This window comes from Cygnus olor, chromosome 10, assembly GCF_009769625.2.
Source record: "Cygnus olor isolate bCygOlo1 chromosome 10, bCygOlo1.pri.v2, whole genome shotgun sequence".
NCBI classification, from domain to species: Eukaryota; Metazoa; Chordata; class Aves; order Anseriformes; family Anatidae; genus Cygnus; species Cygnus olor.
The window spans coordinates 10947346-10969678 of record NC_049178.1 but is presented as its reverse complement, the minus strand read 5'-3'; the positions used below and the strand labels follow the sequence as shown (position 1 = coordinate 10969678).

The 22333-nt window shown below is 43.6% G+C and overlaps 1 protein-coding gene across 1 annotated transcript in view; it reads right to left on the bottom strand.

Annotated features, from left to right (window-relative positions):
* The window catches only part of CHCHD6 (coiled-coil-helix-coiled-coil-helix domain containing 6), a 110820-nt gene that overhangs the window by 45928 nt on the left and 42559 nt on the right, over nucleotides 1-22333 (bottom strand). Inside the window, exon 7 of the mRNA XM_040568858.1 lies at nucleotides 5622-5692. Coding sequence (XP_040424792.1) covers nucleotides 5622-5692 — 71 coding nt within the window. The remainder of the gene's footprint in view (nucleotides 1-5621; nucleotides 5693-22333) is intronic.

Sequence of the window (22333 nt, the reverse complement as noted above, 5' to 3'; positions counted from 1 at the left end):
AGAACTGCAATCTCAGTCCATCGGGCTGATTTATTAGTCATCCCTCAACACGCATAAGAGGAAAGATGATATTGTGAACACTATTTTTTTTTATTAGAACATTATTTAACACTATTTTTTATTAGAACATTATTTTACTAAGTGGGCAAAAGGAAAGTCTTGTTTGAAAGCAGCAGCTTTGTAATCTTCAGGAACTGGATTTCAGAAAGAAGATACAACAGCTGGGTAAGGTATGCAATCTAATGAATTTTCAGGAATTAAAGATAAGCCAAAAAAAGGATAATCTGGCCCAAGCGGAACATTTACAAAACTCTGTTACGTGTATTTGACTTTGCTACCAGAAGCTATATTCCTAAAGTAGTAGGGGAACAATACAGCTCCTGGAAATCAATGCACTGGTAGACACAGCTGCTTAACAACACGCCTTCCAGAATTAGTAAAGAAAGTGCTTACATGCTAATGTAAATGAGACAAAATCATTTTCACTTCTGCTTCACAAAGACCCAGAAGGTTTTCTTTCAGAGATATTCACACCATAAAAAATGACACAAAGTCAAAACTGACCCACCTCCTCTTTTACCTGCTGTTGAAATAACTTTGGGGAAGCTCGTACCTTATTGTCTCTGACAGCAATATTCCAATCCCCTACAAAGACCAACTTTATGAACGTGAAAAACAGCAAAGCTTTGACTAATAACTCATCTCTTTACTTAGAGATTACATGGAACAGACTCGCCACTGACAGAAGTAGGAACAACCAACACAAACCAAGCTCTGAGGGAAGAACAGGACTGGGATGGAGCCAAAACATTTTTTGAAGATGTAATCAGTGCAGCGTACAAAAGCACTGTGCTGAGATAAGGCTGAGGATGAGCTCCAAGTACTAATCAGTCTTTTATTCCTGAAAACTCTTAAACCCCTATTGCAGAGGCTCTTAATTTCAACATTGAATTAATCATCTATCTAATCTAATGACACGAGAAATCCCAGAGCAATTTTGTTTGAAAACTATGATGTCTTTACCCTTCTTCTCCTCAGGCTTCACGGCTGTCCACATAACTACTTTAGAGCTTGACTCCTGGGCACAGCCCTCTGTTGAAATAGCTGGGGCCTTGGAGTAGATTTCAAATTAATAAATTCAAGTTTCACCACGTAAGTATCTTATAAACTTTCCAGATCTACAAAAAGGAAAAAAAAAAAAAAAAAAGGAAGAAAAGGCAGTTTCTGGAACTGGAACAGTGAGGTTCCAGTTACTGATGCCATTTTATTTGAGGGACCATCAGCCTCATAAAATCTTGTGCAATTCAATAAAATCTTTGTTTCCGTGAGTACTGAAAGGGAGCCATAAATTCCCCGTTCCCAGCAGACAGTCCATCTCTGAACTTTCTCCCCCTACCCCCACCGAGTCAGTTTGGTTCTCAGCTCCATGTTCAGCCCAGGAGGATACTTACTACTTGCCAATTTTCCTAATGTAATCACCTTAAATACTGATGTCCATTAAATTTAAAGATCTTAGGACCATTAAATGGAACTCTTAGATACGAAGTCCCATATGGAGTAAATCTCTTTGGCAGTTTCTCCACTGGAAAGCTGCCTTGGACTCAAGGCTGATCTCTATCAGGGTAAGATACCGGCGTTCTTTATGCGCTCCTCGATAGCAGCGCGGAGCCTGCTCAGTTCTCTCAGCACAACATGCAAAGCAACACGGCCGTCGGTAAGCAGCTTCAGGGAGGGTTCAGCAAGCTCTAAGGAGATCTCGGAGGGAAACTCAGCTTCAGAACAATTTTATCTTTTAACAGCTTCCTAATCCCCTCACCCCACTCCCGCAGCTATACCTTGTAGAGCGAGTCACACCCCCACCCACGGCAATCCTTGCATCCAAATTTAACAACTATGAAAATAAAATAAAATAAAATGAAAATATGATAAGGCAGCCTTCACAAAAGAAAATAAATCACATTTAAAAAAAAAAAGCATTTTGAGGATAAATCTAGAGTGCCTATACTAAGCCATAACCTCTTTACTGATTTTTTTTTTCCTTCCCCTTAACAGATTCAGGGACTGTAATAACATTTAATCCTCAGAAGCTAATCTAAATGTAACACTCAAAAGAAGACAAAGACAACGCAACAGAAAAAAAATTTGGCCACTGCCTTTTGGGAGTGCTGCTTTATCCCCGGAGCGAGCGCATTAATAGAGCTTGGAATGAAATGCCATTTTATTCTCTGTAGCAGGGAGGGGATTAGCAAGTTGTCTTCTCTAAACCCAGTCTGAGTCATGGTTCTATGAACACTGAGAAAAGGATGTGGAATGAAGTGAAGGGCGGAGAGCACTGGCTTTTTATTTACACGCTGCTTCTTTTGTGGGTGGTTACTGATGTGCAGTTTGCTAAACAGGGAAGGAAGGAAGGAAAAAAAAAGTTCTAGGTCCCTAGACTTTAATTCTGCTGGTTAACAGAAGAGAAAAATAATAATGCACCAATTATAATAGCATAGGAGAGACAATATGTCCGTGGCAACTGTCCAATTCACCACAGCATGTAAGCAACAAGGGCAAGTTGCTTAAGGTGCTGAAAGCTGTGTTCAGTGGTTTCTTGTTGCTAGGATCTTCTTCCAGGGAGAAAGAAACAGGTTGGATAGAGCCCAGAACAAAGGACGAGATGCTGTGGTGGGGGAAGACAGAGACAGGAGGAAGATGGGTTCAGGAGAAGAGATGGGGAACAAACTGCATCACCCCATCAAGCCTAGCATCCTTCCTTGAAGCAGGAACCAAGAGCTGATGACCATGTCAGTGTTGTAATATGAAGCTCCACGCTTCTGTTCCTATACAACTGGAGCTGGTTTACCTGCCTACCTCACAGGCGTGCTGCAGAGGGTCACTGGTAGAAAGCTTGCACGATATTCTCAAATGCAGAAATGCTTGATAATCACTAAGGAGAGGAAATAGTCCACGGAACTTGACCATTTGTGCAGAGCTGTAGGTACTGATAATGGACTTACAAAAGTCAATAAATGCCAAGAAAACAATTTTGTTTCAGGTATTTCTTATCTTTGCTTCAACACAGACTCTGAAAAAGCAGTGCACTCGCTGCAGAAACAGCCCCAACTCCAGTCCCCTCTTCCTCCATCAGCTACACCTACATCCAGGGGAAAAAGGCAACAAGTACAGGGTAGACTGGTCTCACCGTGTTCAAGTGCCAGAGGCAGGGCTAAGAGTTCACCGTGAAACACAAGGATGGTGTAAAGCCAGGGATGAGACACTAGGGAAAGGAGATGCTTTCTTCCCATTAGATAGAGAAAATACCACTCCCGATTTCCCTTTGTTCCAGGAGCTGTCGTCGCCCAGCACTGCAAGCAGGCGGACCTGTGCTTCGTTCTTAATTTGGCTGTATTCCAGTTCATGTAATTTTCCTGGAGTTTCAGTTTATTCATGTCATCCAAGTTACCAGATCTGCATAAATCAGTCTTACCTAGCTTAGCACTTACTGTGCTTGTATGTCTAACATGAAATTGCAAACCAAGATGAACAATTATTTCCACTGAATTCACAGGATCTTGTAATTTATGGCCATAAACAGGCTGTACAAAGACTCGAATGTGCAAAACCTAAGAGTATTCACAACATGCAAACTTCAATTCCTAGCAAATCAGCATGAATGCCAATGTACGAAGGAAGTTCCCTGACGCTGCCCCATATCATGACCCACACCTGAGGCACGTGCACTCGGTGTTTGATCCGCATGTTGCAGATCAGGGCAACAATCCCAAAAAGGATGGCTGCGTACTGCTGAAGAGTCACACACACTGCGAGTTGGTAACCTAAAGCAATGGTTCTTCCCTCACATACAATTATCAAGGGGCATGATCAGTCCCAGACTGTGTGCTCCAACACGCAGCTCAATGCAACACCAGTTACAGCCGACAACTTCTACTGTAAAGGAATAAAAAATAAGATCTTCTCTTCCTCCCTCAGCTTCGCTGGTGCCACACAGCTTGTCTGCTCTCAAGCCACTTCTCAGCCATGTTATATTTTCACAGTGAAATTCATGGCAGGGCCGGTGTCTTTTTTGGCTGTGAGGAAGACAGACCAAGGAAACTGTCCCTTTACAATGGCTCACATTCGTATGCCCTTCACGCAGAAAAGCAATGTACAATAAGGCCAGAAGCCAGGGACTGGCAGACATTAGGGACTCAAAGTAAAGTGGAAGGGACCCCTAAGAAATCATAAAGGCATTTTTTGAATCTTGAAAGCAAGAAGTCATTAGCATTTGTGGTCTCAGCCACTGACCTTTGTGAGAAATGCTTGTTACCAGATTGCCAATATTCAACCCCTTTAAGAATCAGAAGACACTAAATAAAACCTCAGGAACTCAACTTACAACTGCTGTAAATATAGATTTGTTACAGTGTGTAATAGCAAGTAAAGAACGTAACCCAAGGTCACACCTCTTCCTTTACAAAGTTGTAAGAATTTACATCTGATCACACACCTGTAGAAGCAAATTCAAGCGAAGACTGAACTGATCAAAGACTCTCAGAACTTTATGGATTATGATTTTTTTTAAATTTTATTTAAAAACTGAACTTAAGAATTCTACTATGGAGAACCGTATGAAAACGCATGTGATGTGTTAGCTGCCTTGGTTTGGCTTCTTTAGCAACTTATTACTTGACTGTCCAAACAAAAATGCGAAATTACAACAGGTTATGTGATGCTTTGGCAGACAAACACAATTTTAAATAAAGACAGCACAATGTACTGCACACCCTACTAATATATTCATCATTGCTATATTATCTATTTATGCAATTAAGTTTCATACAATCTGGACTGGACCCAACTGGACTACATATGTTGCTACTCCAGTTTACTGCGTGTTGGCCAACTGTTTACCCAACTGAGATCTGAGTGCTGCTCGTGACAGTGTAATTGCTTTGGACTCATTAATAATAAAGAATTATAGAAAATATTTTTTCTTGGACAGCTGTTAGTGCATGTGGAACAATAAGCTATATAACACTACGTGCAAATACAAATGGAATTTAGACATTAAATATGCTCCTGGTAAAAAGACAACATTAAAGGTTCACTAATTATGCCAAGGCCAGTTAAAGAGATCAGAAAAATCACTGCATCTGTTCTAAGAAAACATTTATGATAATTACAACTCTATTTTGATTGAAATTTACAGGGCTGATTTAGGCTATTTACCTTTTTTCTTCCCTGGACAACGAAAAACTTTAGAATTGACATTTTTCATACTCTATACGCAAGCCCAATGCTGCAAAGTGAAGGCTAAATACATTGGGTCAAAGTTTGAGCAGATCGAACAGGTTCCATTGCCTCTTTGAAAACCCCGGTAAATATTCCCATTTAATTTCAATTTTCTATTCCATGTCTTCCCTCTTGCTCTCCCCTTCCAAGATCTAACATCTTTATACTAAATTCTGTCAAGTTTGGCACAGAAAGAAAGGATGCTGGCGTACAGCTCCTCAGCCCCCTAACTACCTGACACCAGGTAACTTTGCACTCTGGTTACAGGGATATCCAGAGCCTGTACACACACATAACGTTAGGAAACGCAACCGGAACTGCAGAAAAGAACAAAAATGGTTTCTCACTTTATCCACTCCTCTGCCTTGGTGGCTGCCTCCTGGTACTGCTCAGACGTCAGCTTGTAGATTTCGGCGTTCTGAAACAAAGAACATAATGCTCAGCTTGAAAAATGAAAGGCGTCTCAGATCTTATCCCGTCAGGTAGTTATCTTCTATAATTAATAACGATTTCCAACAACAAACAGCATATTCAGTTCAAAGAACACAAAAAAATGCACAAAAAGTTCATTTTATTTCCAAGAAAATGCATCAAGGCTGCAACATGTCCTCCATTATAAGCTTCACCTTTGTGAAGGAAAAGAAGGGGGGAAAGGTCGCCAACAACCAACAGTCAGCTTTGATTATTCCATGCAACCACAAAAACAAGGTGTTTCCCGCACCGAGTTATTTTGAGTTAGGCTGTGTTTTGTTCTTTTTCACTAATTGCCGTGAAGAATGTTGTAAGTTACTGACTTGCAAGTATCAAAATTGGCTGCTAGCACGGGAAAATCCATTTTACATTTCAGTGCCTCTGCTTATGTTACTTATTCTTTAGAAGAAAATTATGCAGCCTGTTTCCCTTTTAACAACGTAGGGAGGCATATCAGGTATCAGTTAAGGCTCTGCCAAACAGAGTCTGGAGTGTCTTGCTGCAGGGCTTAAGACGTTTGCATTAAATTCTCCTGAGCTTGCACAGAAAGAGTCTTAGTTCAGAGCTGCTCAGCCGCTGAGCATGGAGGATGAATTCCTTCTCTCTGCTGCACCGAGAGGCCTCCCAAGCACAGACAGCAGGAGGGAACCGCTGCACACCCCCAGAGACTTCACTGCAAGGGCTCGTGTCACCGAACTGCTGATCAAGCTGCTTCAGGCAAAGCCTCTGGATTTCATACTGAAATAGCTGCAATTGCCTCACTCAAAGCTCATCTGCAAGGCCCTTCGTCTGAAAAGGCACATGCAGAAAATATGCAACGATCAATCAAAAAAGTGACAAAATGGCACTGAAAGCAAGGACAGCTATTCATTTAGGGCCAGTCCTAGCTGCTGTCTTGTCTCTCCTCAAATTTGCTCATGCTATATAGAACACTATTCTTGCCTTTCTTCATTTATTTTCCCACAAATGCAGCTGTGGTCCTGCAAATGATGAGACTACACATACTGCTCAGTGGTTAGAAAAAGGAAAGGACAGATATAACTCAAGTTCTATTAGCGGTTCTGCCACTTGGGCAATCTTGGGCAAGTCACCATTTTCCATCTGCAAGCTAGGGATAACAGCTGCCTGTATCACTGAAGTTGTGTGAAGCTCAGCTAATTGGAAGGCTTATAAAGGTTTTCAAAGCCTAGACTTCAAGGTGCTGTATTTAAGCATTTATCTCTGGTGCCTGAATTTATGTCACGTACTGAAAAACAACCAGAACAAGCTTTGCATTTCCAAACTTTGACCTAGGAGACAGACTTAAAGTGAAAAATCATGGATGAGTAACCACTTCAAGATGCATTTGGCCAGCAAAATTGCCATTAATGTTTTCATTTACTTACTTGTTACATAATGGTCAAACTTCTACACTGTTAAACCCATTTTACTCCTTCCTATAATGAAAAGTTCAGCTTTTAATGGAGCCTTTTTCTCTGTCCTGTAAACAGACCTCATGACTTTCAGATCCCTGCTGTTACTTATTCACACATGAAACCACAAGACCTGTGTTCCATTAATTAAATTTGCCATTAAAAATTAAATAATATGAATAAGTAGATGTAAGCGTTATCTCCACGGGTTTCGTAAGTCTCACCATTCTCCGATTACTAACCAAGCAATTTTCATATTTCATACTGTCTGATTTCTCAAAGGGACTGGATTTGAGAGATCAAAATGAGAGAAAGTGGGAAAGAGAGAAAGCAAGGTAGTAAAATTAAACATTTTTCAGGCAATAGGAAGTAGCCCCGTCAGATACTATTAGCTTGCAGCACTCTGCAGTGAAACAGCAGCAGGAGAGGAAAACAGGAACAAATATGTTGTACGTGAGACCCAGCATGAGGTTGGCATTTAACCCGCCTAGGGAAAGAAAAACTAGCCAACAGATTCATTTGCTGGTTGCACTGTCGATTAAAGTGGTTGTGGCACAACCTTTCCCAGGTTATTAGAGAGAGCGCTCGCCTGCCCAGTGCTATGGTCAGCCCCATCTTCAACAAAATCAACTACAAACGGGGACAAAAAGAGCTGGGAAAGAAACCAGTACGAAATAGCTCTGGATCCTAAGGCTGATGAAAAGCAGGCAAGTGAGAACCTGAACGGAGAGGCAAGAATCTCAGCGAGGGGAAGGAGGGGAGCCCTGGCCTCAAAGAAACCGCGAGGAACATGGCATGACGCAAAGATCAAAGAGGGGCACAGACGATGTTCAACCCGAAGCTCAAAGCTGCTCGGTTTTAAAAATGAAAAGGAAACATCTTTGCACGCGATCCAGGTGACCCTCTTGCGTTGGATCAAACCTGTCTTCTTTCTTCTGCCCGTCAGAAACCCAAAACCCAGTGAAGTAGTATTTCTAATGTTCTGGATCATTATCTTCAAATGCTTCCTTGAGTAAGAACAGAGTTTTACCATTTAAACCCGAGTTTGTTCAACAAGTGGACTTGTTAAACAGGTTTCCCTACGCCTCTAGGCCTCTTCCTACCTTGGGAAAGGGGCACTGACTTTTGTCCCAAAGTGGGGCTGAATGAGCAGCAGGCAAGGGGCTTCCAGCGTGGCACAGTCACGGCGGGCTCTGTGATGGGGGGCCTCTGCTCACAGAACAAGTTTCCAGGTATCCTCACCTATACAACCTGAGATGCAAGATCTTCGTTTCACTGTTCTGCCCCATCACACTGTGGCCGTGCATGATGTTACAAGGCCGAACAAAAACCTAGGACTTCATAATGAGGTTGCAAACGAGGAGCCACGCCAGGAACCACCTCTAGACTTCTGGTGACTCGAGCAGAGCCACCCGCTCCTGAAGGCCGCTCGGCAGCATCAAGGTGCCGCATTTGCACTTGAAACAAAGACTGAGCTGCCCATAATCTCAGTGAAGTCCTTCGGCTTCATAAAAAGATATTCAGCCGCGCAGTAAAACAGAACATTCAACACAAAATTACAAGACACCAACGCTGCTTTTAATTTACTCTCGCAATATTTGATGCTTGAGATAAAATGGCAGCTCACAAAGAAAAAGTTGAACATGAGACCTCAACTATTATTAAATAAAGCTCCTGGCAGTCTTAGTTGCAGAAATAAGTTTAAAAACATGACCAAAGGACACCATAAGGGCTCAAATAACAAGAAACAAAGAAAGAATGAATGAACCACCTAAAATGTTTCACTTCTCTCAATAAAGCTGAGCCTTAGGGGAGCCAACTCCAGAACATCAGAGGTTTGTCATATGGGGAGAGAGCTCTCCAGAGAGGACAAACAACCTAAACAAAGAAATGTTCGTTTGAAAGATTCTCCCTTGCTATTAAATGATGGTTCGTAGCAAATAATAAAAACACCAAGAAGTTATAAAAATACATAACTAGAGCCTAAAGACCAACAGAGCCATTTTCCTTTACGCTGCTGCTTTTCTACAACAGCTTTGCTGCTATGCCCTTGCTCCCCACTCTTCCCAAAAAACCCTGGCACTAAAAATTCCCTTTCCAAAGGGAACTGATTTTAAAACTTAAAGCTAAATTTGGAGTAATTTTAATTCAGCATTCCTCCACTGCTGCAAACACGCAGAGAAACTCCAGCACTCGCAGCTACATCTCGCTACATTGCCCAGGTCTTTTCCACAACACATAGCAAAGGAAGCAAGAAAACAACACAGCAAAAGGAGTTCTCTAGGCTATTTCAGGAGGGAAAGTAATTGAAGCATAAAGAGAAAACCCTGCCAGCTCATTCTCACACTGACATTAAACCACATTCCTTACAACTTCAGCAAAACATGCACTACTTGCGGTAACACGTAAAACAGAAAACCAAGCAATGTGAGCACAAGGAACTAGAAATGAATCAGATTTTAGGCAAAATTCTTTGTGAACATCAAACAGCAGCAGCAGCAAAAAAAACAAGACCCGGATACAGATTTCTCCACCAGGTTCAGGCCGGGTCAATAGATCAGAGTGTGTTTGGATTAAATAAATAAATAAATAACAACCACCACAGCTATCTTCAGATATTTTGACACCTCGGAGTATAGAAGCTTGTCAGTGGTCACAGTGCTTAAAGATACAAAGAGGATTAGCAGCTGTTGAAACGCTGCCAGCCTAGATGATTGCTAGCGATACCTCTGATGAAACGGAGCAGGCCAGCGGAGGCCTTGACAAATGCTGCAGACGACAGCCGGGGGATTACACGGTACAATCTGCCTCGCACCTGACAGACGCATCGTTTCGAGCCCTCTCCTGCTGTAGGCGCTCGGCAGCTTCCAGCAAACCTCCAGGCACAAGCCCCAGTCGGGCCGGGAGGAGAGCAAGAGCCAGTGCTGTGTTATGGGGCAGGCACGGTGTGCCCCAGGGGAAGGGAACACTGCAAAACTGGGAGAGAAAAGGGAAAGGAAAGCAGAGGTTACTGCTCTGTATCCAACATCAACTGGAAGACGTTCCAGTTCCTCCTTCCAACTGCTTCTGAAGTCAGAAATAAGATCTCACGTCTCCCCAGTAAGTCGGCACGGCTGCTCCCGCCTGCCTGGGGACAGGGAACGCGCACGTGCCTGGGACACGGCGGCTGCCGCGGGCAGTAGCAGAAAGGTACCAAAAAACCTTGGTTAGTGCAGGCGTTGGAAAACTGCTCGCATCGCTGCCGAAGGGAAGCGAAGGTACACCCAGGCCCCCCGGACTTGCCCGGGCTGCTGGTTCGCACGCGCCATAAATCAGGCTGTTAGTTCTCATCTCTCTGAAGCCTCATGCAAATGGCTCCTAACAGGTTTGAAAAATTACCCCATCTACTCGGACCCCTCCCACAGGTACAGAGGCAGATGAGCTGAACCGATCTTTTTGCCGGATGACCCCTTGGATCTGTTGCAATCAACCTACACCATCAATCACTGCTATCAACCTTGGTCCAGAACAGGGAGCTCGGGAATTTCAGGACACGTTGCAAGAAGCAATCTCTTCACCTCCTGAGCTCGCTCCTCCCGAGTTCCTGCTCAGCCCATTTGTTGGTATCAGCCAGCATTTAGCTAAAAGATATCGCTCGCGTTTTCTCATTCCTATCAAGCACAAGTGCTCGTACACACAGAGGCTGATTAACAAGGAAGAGAAAATTGCATATAAAGCACATCAGAAGAGCACAGAAGCCAAGGGTTAAACTGCTTTTATGAGAATTCAAGTGTTTTTTTTCTCAAAAGGTAATAAAAAAGAGATGCAAGCAACTACAGCTTGCTGATAAGGAGAAAAGATTTTTTTTTAGCCAAAGCCAACTTCTAAACACAGCTCTGTTGTTTGCTGTTCATGTGTGGGTTCATCCACTCCTCCCGCTGAGACCAATAATGAAATGAGAGCATTGAATTTGTGTCATTCTATTCTTTCCTTCGGAAATAGGCTGTGAGATCATAAATTTTGGATTAAGATTCAGAGACGCCAGAAAAAGAGCAATGTCCACAGTAACAACACAGGGAAGTTAAACTAGTTCTGGGCAGAACTACGTTCCTGTTCGAACAGATCTTCTCATGACTGCAATGTTATCTTGCAATTAAAGCAAAATATTAACTCTGTAGCGTATCTAGACAGAGTCTCAAAGATAAGATCCCACAAAATACCAATCCTCACAAAAGTTTAAGGAGGTAGATCTGGGGAGACGTACCACAGCCAGGTTTAATCTGTGGATAACAAGCTAGACACAAAAAGGTTAAGCTGCTGGCCCTGCACCACGCAGTGAATCAACAAGGCTACACCCCAAAACCGGGTCCCACGCTGAGGTACACCATCAGGGTGAGAATGGGTTTACAGTCCCAGACCAAGTCTGCACACCGGAGTCTGACTGTCTCTGGAAGAAGCCCAGTTAACACACGTACCTCGTGACAAGACGATAGTAGAACTTCTGCAAAAAGCTGCAAGCTTGGTGAGTGCCTCACTGGAAACGTGCAGAAAAGCCTCACATTATCTTCACGTCAGAAAGACAGCCAACGACATGAAGAAACTATTACTAAAGGAGTGATTAAAAGGCGAAGAAGCAGCAAAAAAACACCAGAAAGAATTAAACGCTGCATTTCTATGAGATTGCTTTATGGCACGCTGTTCTAAAAGACTGCAAATATAGCATTCGTAATTCTTTAAACACAAACTCTGGAAGGTAAAAAGCACCTTCAAAGAGAAAGGCCATAAAATGCCAGCAGGCAACCCAGGCTTTCTGACAAGGACAGCACTAGCAATGCGAAAGGCCCAGATTAATGTTAAAACCGCCGGGAGAGCATCGCTCCGCTCTCTCCTAGCAGAAAGTTTAATATAGGAGAGAGAAGTCCTAGGTGAAGAATTCACAGTAAATGCCCGAATCAATTATACCTGACAAGTGCAGGTAAACAGGCTTCCCACGCATCGATTAAACATCAAGGGTTTTCAGCATCTGCTTTGGAGACCTCGGAAACCCGGCTGAGCCGCGCAGATAACGCAGCGCCCGCAGCCCGTGGGCACAGCCAGGGCTGCTGAATCCCCAGGCCAGGCTGCAAAGATGCACCACCACTCACAGACTGTGATGTACAGGTCCTGTCTGCAGAGCTGTCACAACACCGGGAACAAAGTACAGGAGCACAGGATGCTGCCTCTACCAGCTAGGCGTTGTCTGGGAAAGACTGACGCGTGCGGAGAATCAACGGCAATGGAAGGGGAGGAGAGGGGAAGAAGTGAGTTACCGGAATATCAGCAGTACCACAGTAAAAGTTTCACTAGGAGGCTGACCAGCACTTCAGAGGGGGAAAAAATAGAAAGTTGGCAGTCATCAAGTACTTGTCATACATTTAAAAATATATATATTAAGTACATTTCCCTGTCAGACCCATCACGGAAGCTTATTTTGGGAAGAAACAAGGAGAATATTATAGCTAAGGTTTGCTGCCATCACACCAAAGCTGGGATTTGACAGAGCCTCCAGCAGAACTCCCACCACCTCGGACGGGAATGCGGCAGCTAAAACTCCCTGCTTTCGCTGCTGAGAATATCCCTCAGGCCATTTCCGAACTGCAGGCAACTGGCCCTGCTAAGAGGTCCTGTCCCATTTCTCAGAACCTAAATTGTATTCACGATCCCATCCTTTTCCACAACGGGTAGCTAAGGGAAGCAACTTGCTGCAGTCCCAGGGGAAGCCAGAGCAGGAGAAGGGACCCAGGGCAGAGGAACGTGCAAGAGGACTACAAAATACTGAAGCAAATGCATCACATCCATGGGCAAAGGGAACTGCAAGGAAGAGAGTCACTGTAAGAAACAAACAAACAAAAAGCCAGAAGCACACCAAAGCCTGCAAGTCCCACCCCCCTCCCAGGGTCTCTCCTCTACCCCCAATCGCAAATCACTCTCCATGTGCAGTTTCCAGTAAATCAAGCTTTGCTAAATAACCCCGACATGTGCGGGGCTGAGAACCAGCCAACAAGCAATGATGAGATGTCCCTGAAATGATTAAGGAAAATGCAGACATCTCTCAGGTTACGAGGAAGCCTGTTGTACTCTCCCCTCAGTGCATATGCAATGCTGCAAGCACTGTTCCGAAAACCTCTGATATTCAAAGGCTCATTTGGTTGACAAGGAGCCTGTGGATTCGTGGACAGATTGTCACACAAACTGTCAGGTTTTTAGAGAGACTATCAGACCTCTCTTTGCCTACGTTATGGAGCACATCAAAGACACAGAAGATGAACCAGACGCAGACTGCACAGATCTGACAGAACGGTGGGTGTACATATTCAGAATACTGTACTGCCGGGGGGGGGGAGGCTTAATGTGAATAATCAGGGGCTGAAAGTTCCAGAAATGTGACAGTTTTTGGCAGCAATTCTCATCTTTGCATTTATTTATCGAAGGGAGAGAAACTGCCATACTAGAGGCAAACTTGGGAGAGGAAGAAAAATCGTATCAGCAGCAATTTATTTTGCCACCGTACTTTTTCTTTATTATTATTACTCCCAGAGCATTTTCTGAAGATATTTGTATTTTCAGTCAGGTTTCTCTCACTCTGCTTGCAGCTTCTCTTCCCATTTTCTCCTGTAGTAGAGGCTGGTTTAATGATTACAGCCAAAAAGACCGCTAGGACTTTACAGGTCACTGTACATGGTTAATGACACAGACAAATCCATACTTTCAGAAGTGCCCGCTGGCTTGTGGCTCTGTCTGGAGATGCTCAGGAGCTCATTATTCAAAACTTCAAGCTCAGGTTACTGGTAATCAGCACATCTGAAAAAATAAGCTGCACACAGACAACCAAAAAGTAACAAAAGCCATTATAGAAAATACTAACCTTAAGCATTGGGGTCTCACTTATTTTTTTTTTTAAATGGAGACAATGTTCACTTATCTTTCAGTGAGCTGGAAATCTTAGTTAATGAATACCTGGAAAAAGCTCCGAGCTCCACAGCTCAAAAGTAGTTTTACTAGGATGACTTGATTTCATACCCCTTTATTAATAAATACATAGACAAACATCATAAAGTAATGATATATTTATTTTACAGTTGGAAACAAGTTATTAGACAATTTCTACCATGAAACATTGATTATTATCTAAAAAGGAAAACAAAATACAATATAAAACGCTGCTAACAAGAAAAAGAAAATGGAGTAACACAGATTCTTTGGGCCTGTCTTTACAATACCTCTCACAAAACCGCCTGTTCTCCCCGCAAGGCAGCAGCTATTTCAGAGAAAAGAACACCAGTATCATTTTGTATTTATTTTGCTATTCAAAATGGATTGAAATCCTCCCCACAGTAAACTGAAAATAAACACGATGTTTATCCTGAGATAAAAAGCCAAGGAGGACAAAGGAGGAGGGATTGTAAAAGGGATAAGAAAGAAATCAGAAAGTATTTGTAAGCAATTTCCTTTCCATCTTTGGCAGTCTCATTCTCTCTGCTTTTAGTGATCTTTTCTTTCACGTGGTTTTCAGCAGAGTAGTTTTGCCTCCTCTGAAGAGGACAAGGCATTGAAAAGACACCTCTGCAGCTGGCAAAGAGCTTGTGAAGCCTCCAAAGAGAAGCTCCTCCGAGCAGAAGGACCATGGGCTGCCAGTGAGCTGAAAGGCGCTTTCACAGTGGGGCTGCTGAGAAGTAAATATTAATATGGAAATCAAACACCCCCGGGCAGAGCACAGGCAGCCACACGGGCACATCCCTCTGTCCTCCGGCAAGGGCTGCTCCTTCCCAGCCGGTGGCTGCCACAGCCCTGGTGCGCGACATCTCCCACAGCCTCGAACGCCATTTGGGCGCCACCGGCCTCAAACTGTCCAGTACAGGGTCCAGGTGGAGGGAGAGGAACAAGGCATTTCTCACTTTTGGCCCAGCACAGAATAATAGGAATAATCACTTATTAACTTGAAACCAGACGGGTCCCATAAAGCCTTGCTGCCAGGGCATCTCAAGAACGTGAAGGGCAGAACGTCGCATACGCAGGGCATCATACTCCCAGATTTAAGCTAAATCTACTCTCCGAACTTAACCTCTGAACTATCTCTAACAGCAAGGTGTACTGCATGCAAACAGCACCAGGCTTTGTCTTGGGGACTAAATGAGGTAGCAATGAAAGGAAGCTCAAAGCTCCAAAAGAATTATTTTGGCATAAGCATCCGTAATTACTTGGGGTTTGTTGCCATAGCTGGTAAAGGGTATTATAGGAAAAGGCTTGGGAAACGGTGCTCTAAGTGGATTTTTCAGGCTCATGAACAAAGTGTATATGTATATCTTTTTTTCTCCCCCGTAACTATTGACCAAGAGCATCCTGGCCCTTCAGCTGGGGATGGCTTGAGCCCAGAAATCGGATAAGAGGCACATTAAGATGGGACACAACTATGCTTTTGCTGGAGATCAACAGGAAGAAAACAAGAAACCAACACAAACACTGCAGACCTGAAAAAAAATCCTCTCTCCGCAGAGCAAGTGCTCACAAACCTACAACCCAGCCCTGTCCTAGTTTCACCTCGCAAGGACAAACTCGGTATTCCTCACTGGGACACACGTTGCCTATCATAGAATCAACAGCCAGGACACTTTTTTTTTCCTTGCTGCAATAAACACTTGCCTCTAACTGGCAGAAGAGTTATTATCTCGGTGCCACCCAAATGACTGATTAGCCCTCAGAAGTAATGGCTTTTTGCTGCTGCTAACGGAAGCTGTATCTGAAGGAATGACCTAAAGGTGAAAGGCCTCCCGTACTGTTCTTAATCCCCTGAGAGGCCAAGGGAAAGTTTATGGTATACATAGCTGCTATGAAAACGAAAGTTAGAAAATAATGGCTCTGGAGAGCAGCTGAAGGTTCTCGATTCATATACGTGCCTGGGCGGGGACACGACACAGCAGTTCTATACACCCATACATGAGTCTTCTTCCCTGGTTCAGAAACCACAGTCCAGCCAGTTCAAGGCTTGCTGCCTGTCAGGGCAAATTAGATGATTTCTGTATACCAGCCAATACATCATGAGACATCTCCAGGGGAAGAAAATCCAGGCACTCCAGGACTGACCCAGGCATGAGAGCTCACAGCAACATTGCAGCTTGAAGTTATATAAGCAAAACGCGGCTTCTGTTGAGAAGAATGGGGAGGGAAGAGGAGGGAGGAGGAATTAAGCCTTTCTTCCTTATGAAAAGGCCTGAAATGCAGTAATTGGGAAGGAAAAGGAAAGCTAGCTCTTCTCTTAAAATGACCTAGTTATTACAAGTCTTCTTAAATCTGGGCTGAGGGTTTTATCTCAGCTCCTGCATTTACTTCTCCCGTCTCTCGCCCCCCCATTGCCCCTTGCAGACAGACAGGGGACAAGTGGCCACCCGGCATTTTCTGGCTCTGGCCTCTCCCTGGGGTCAGCCCCTATGCAGGGCAGCATCTTCTACCTGGTGGCTACTGGTGAGCACGTAACAGGACATAACTCCCGTCTCAGCCTTCGTCAGGGTTGGATGCTGCACATGGGTGTCTGAGACATGTTTATCTTCAATAAAAACACCACAAAATCAGTCATTAGTTTGGATTTATTTATAATAGAGCTAGACTGCGAATGGGTGACTCGGGTAATCCCCATTAGAGTCAAGGCGTTTAATGGTAAACGGAGATGGGAATCATTTTGGGGGCAGCAGAATAGGTAGTGAAACAAGCAGCTAACCCCCCAAAACAAGCACGCAAAAGAAACCCACCAGACATCATCCCGGGGTCTGGAGATTGAGACAGGCAAAACAAATACAAGTTGTAGTGGTTCAAGACCTCACAGTGAGCCTGATGGTGCCCGTATATTTAAGAACATTAAAACATGTTATTTACAAGCTACTTCTGAGTCATTCTGGGAACGTGCATTATATGTTCAAGAAACTGGAATAGCTCTTATTTGTATGTTTCTTTAAAATGACTGACAGATGGGGGAAGACCTTCGGAGAAGAGGCCCTGGGCTTTCATGAAACATGTATTTAACACACCCACGGTAAACCACTAAACACCCTCACTTCAGAAGGTATAGCCACTGTAAATGCAGAGTAGTCCCTTTTTAAAGCTCCATCTCTGGACTACTTAATTCAGCACAAATTTGAGATGTTCTGTGGAGTCTGCCCAATTTTCAGATTAATTATTAGCTATGTTTTCCAGCAACATGACGAACGCATATTCTATAAGGGCAAAGCTAGAATTTCGTGGACATTTTCGAAATGGACCTGGGCCTCGGTCACAATATCGATGCCTTTTTTCCTGCCACATGCGGAAGGAACGCTGCGGGCTGAAACAGAAATCTCACAGTCCCCAAAGTCAGGGTCTTATACAAGTGGATCCCACACACAGGGAAGTTTTGTCTACCTGAAACAATTTCCAAGACCAAGTCTAAATCTGGAATGTCCCAAGAGGAACGCAAGCTTCAATCATCCAAATCCCAGCAGACACACAGACTCCAGCCTAAGGTCTGGAACATATTTAATCAATTCACTGTGCTAACTCTCTACAGTTTCATAAAGTAGCCAATGCTGCAGTAACAGGGCCAAAAATTAATTGTACACTGGTTGGCCAATTACACAGAAATAACAGGCAGCACTGGTATTTATTGCAGCAGGATAATGTACTTGGTGCTAGGGTACAACTACACCACAGTAAAAAATAGCTGAGAGAGTGTATGTGTGTGCGCATGTGCGCCCTGCTTTCCACCAGAACATAGCTCTGTCTTTACTGCTAATAGTTCTCCCTGTATACACACACACTTATAAATACCTTTCTGCTAATAAACAAGCTTATCAACAGCAAAAAGACAAAACAGAAGTCTACGCTAATAGGCAATAAGCAAATGAACGAATGAAGGGAAAATCGGGGTGAATATAAATGGGGGGGTGGTATCAGAAATGTTAGATAATGGACAAAGCTCCCAAAGGGAAGACAAAAAGCATGGCTCGTTTTGCTCTTTTTGGACCAGACTGGACGCGCACACTGGTGCTCAGTTCTAACAAAGAGGCAAGATTACATTCTAGGTCTTTTTGTTCTGCCTTTAACAAGTCTTCATAGTGATACACTGATGAGACCAGATACCAGATTGTTATCTAAATTCAGCTGCTAAATTCAGTGTTAAGACACTAAGTTCAAACCACACGTTGCCACATTTATTTCACAAGTTGAGCCTGAGGATGGATTCCTTCAAGACGAAGCAGCCCATAAGCATCGTTCTCCCTCTGCAAAGGTACTCTAAATGCCAGGGAAACAAAATCACCCGTAAGGCTCTGACAGTTCACCCTTCAGCACGCAGACTGCAAATGCATCTCTACACTAATCGTGAAGACTGAAAAGGAAGCAAACACTTAGTTGCTGTTTGCATAGAGGCTGCTCGTAATTTGATGTAATGTACTGTACATCAGTCAACACATATTGAAGAGAGAGCGCACACGCTGCAGAGAAGGCAGAGAGGCAGTGCTGACATCTAACACATTTTATTTACCCTATTATAGATGTTCTTTGAGCACATCAAATTACCAATCAATTTATCTGATCTCTGAAAGCTGGTGTACTGAGGTATATTAACTATTAAACTTTACAAGCTTTCAGCAAAACAACCATTAAATGGGTGGATTGAGCACAGGGGACTGATGTCAGCTCACAAGTTGGCCAGTGGCGACAGCGAAGCGACCTCTCCCTGCAGGCAGGGACGCTGCCGGGCGGCGATGGAAAGGCAGCTCCTCGCCATGCTCTTCAGCCCTGACGGATGCCAGGGAAAAGGGGGGAATTAGGGATGCTGTGTTCCCTCCTCGCCCTGTATGACATTTATTGTCTGTGAATAACTGGAAAGAGGAAGAGGATGGGGGTCAGGAGCGGTTCAGACGACGATTCCAGGTTCATTCTTTTTTTCCCATTTTGTTCCTGCTCAGACATTTAACTCACAAACGGGACAAAACCTCCCTAAATATATTCCTTCTCTAAATACCAAAGGCTGTGCCCTGAGAGACTGCTAGAGCCACCGCCACCTGAAAGGGAACGTCACAGCCTCGGACAGACAGCCCAAGCAACTGGGAAGTGATCTGGATGATTAGGAAGGATCTTATCAGCCCACTTCAGAAAACTATACCGGGGATTATCCTTCTTGTGCTCAGAAGGTGAAATCAACAGTTCGATGAACTGGGTGCTTCGTTATATTGCTACACTGGCCTGAACGGCAAACTGCTTTTTTGGATCGCAGCTGTTTCAGGTTCACATAAAACTGCTGTTTTAGTGGGAGGAAGAGTTTGTAGCAGGCCATGAGATAAAATTTCAACAAATTAAGTTAGAAAAAAACACAAATTGTAAATTCTGTAAGACTCAGTTATGAAGGAGGGGACAAGAACTACTTCTGAATGGAAAACGCATTTGTGGAGAACTCTGTTTCACCCTTGCTGTTCTTCCTCGAGTGCCCCCCAGCACTTTCCGGAGCAGTAAGTTAGTGACTGGAGGCAAACAAAGCAGCCATTACACACAGCAACAGCTCACGTGCAGCCCTAAGATGTTACAGGCCATTTTATTGAGAAAATAAGTGGTGTCTTGGCAGGTGACCCCAAGACACATCCACTCCTTTAGAAAAGGGCACTGAATCTTTAACTCCCACTGAGAGGGTAAGGGGCCCAGCTGAAGACTAACACCTTAATGCAGCCTTCTTTTTCAAAGCCAGGTGTGCGCTCTTCAGGTCTCGTGGATACAAATGCATCCGGGGATCCCAACTGAGGAATGGATTCCCTGTCCCCTTCAACAAACATCCCCTGCCACCTTTGCCAAGGGACATCAGTTTGTTCAGCCCCACAGAACGGGCTGAAAATCGATCGTGAAGAGCCCCTATGAAAAGATTATTCTGGAAGGGATTTTTTTCCCCCTCTCTTCAGGGTACTGTCATTTTCTCTGGCAGTATTTTTATTGAGATGAGTTACTGGCCGAAAGGCACAGAAGTGACAAGGAACTCGCACGCAGGGGTGACCCTGGTGCATCTGAAGTGGGAAACTGCTCCAAGAACAAGGATCAAGGCCAACAGTAACAAGCCAAAATAAGTTCACCTCCTCCCATTCTTTATGCACGCTAAATGCCTTACAAACGCAAATTAAATGCTAAGTGCACGGGCAAAAGGAGATTAATTTAAACAAAACAAACAAGGTGAATACTACATACAAAATTACAAGATTTGTGAAGTTATGCAGAGAAAGAGGTTCAGTCTACCTTATTAATAAAAAATTGTATTTGTTTAATGCATTCCTTTCCCACTTGCATAAATACGCTACATCTTATGAATGCTTCTGCTACGTACTGCTCTGAAAAGCTACAAGCAGAAAACGTTGCATATTAATGTACCTACTGCTCACGGTAGTCCATAGCCACATAATAAAAGATAACGTGGGAGCTGGAGCTTAGGAAAATCCAAACAAAGAAGAGACATCAATTTATAGCACAGAGTTTCACTTCATCTGCCGAGATTACCTCCAGCCTCTTTGCTGTTTTACACGACTCCAAAGAGCTACCCAGGTTTTTCTGTATTGTAGCACCACCCTTACCTTTTGTTAGGTTAAACCGAGTAAGAGGCCAAACAGCAAAACAAATCAAACATTTTTCTGGGAGAATGTATACAACTAATATGCTAAGTGAAATCCCCTGGTACCTGCATTTCTTTCTGATTGTACTTTAAGGATGTTTCTACCATTAGGAGATGGCAGGACCACGAATACCCAGAATCCTTAATACAAATACCATCTCTCAGCAGTATGTATGCTAACTAGTGCTACCAAGCTCCTTTCATCTCCTTCCTGCCCCTGCTTCTCAGGGCATGTATATAGGCATGAAACTACGTCAGCTTAAGCTTCTCAAATTGCATGTTTCTAAGGTTCTCCTTTCTGAGAACCAGGCCCAGCTCTCATCCCCTCTACCCAGAGAACCTCCACAGTACAAAGCTGCCTTCGTAGCAGTTGAGACAAGACCCACTTTTTGTGAAACAACTCCAGATTACATGGATGACGTGTAAAATCACTCTGACAAATTAGAGTTAGAAGTTTAACCGCTTCTACCCAATTACCCAGGTCTCATTACTGGATTACTTACTGGATTTAAGACAGCCAAACTGGAAACATCGGCCTGGAAGGGAATGTCTGCATCATCAGCTTCAAACTCCAGCAATTACACAGTCACGTAAGAAATGGTCGGTTCAAAGGATCCATTTCCTGCAATTTTCCCAGTTACCAAAATACTTCAGGCACTCCAAAACAAAAACTTCCAAGCAACCCAAGAGACTGAAACCAACAACTACAATGAACTACCGTGGAAGATCAAGAGCACACCAATATCCCGATTGTCTGCAAAGCATTTGTTGAATAAAAATTGTGTTTGTTTGTTTTTTTAAAAAGAGAAAAGCGATCAATAAAGCATCCACTGCAGGCAGAACGAAACCTAACAGCCCTTCACACACATACAATCCCTGACAATCTGATACATAATAAGACCACCCTAAATAAAGGCGGACTGAGCAGAATATCTCCCAACAACGAATGACAGTGTGGGTTCAACCCTAGGACAGCTGCTTCATGCGCTCAGAAGAGCTGAGTGCTACTGGAAGCAGTGGCAAGCAGCATTGAGCATTTACTCAACAGAAGTCAGAAATGCAAATCAAGCATTAGGCACCCCTAAGAAAGAAGCAGAACAGAACAACGATTCTCATAAGGCTACCATACAAAGTTACCGTCCACTTGCATCTTGACCACTGTGCGTGCAGTTCTGGTTCCCACCTCTCAGAGAAGATTAAGTAGATATGGAAAAGTTTCATACATGACCAGCCAGGATGATTAAAGTATGGTAAGTCTTCCATAGGAAGCAACTAAGGAACCAGAACCTTTCAGCCCAACAAGAGAGGGCATCAGGAGATACGGCAGAGATCTGCAACACCATGAGAGGCAGGAAGGAGATGAAGACTTACTGTCACTGATCCAGTTGTCATGAAGAAAGGACATCAAATGAAATTAACAGGTTCAAGCTTTCTGGTTCAAAACACGCAGAAGGAAGCATTTGTTCACACAACATACAGCTGCGCTGGGAACTGCTTGCTACAGAATGAGCAAGAAGAGTCTAGACAACTCTACGGAAAATAA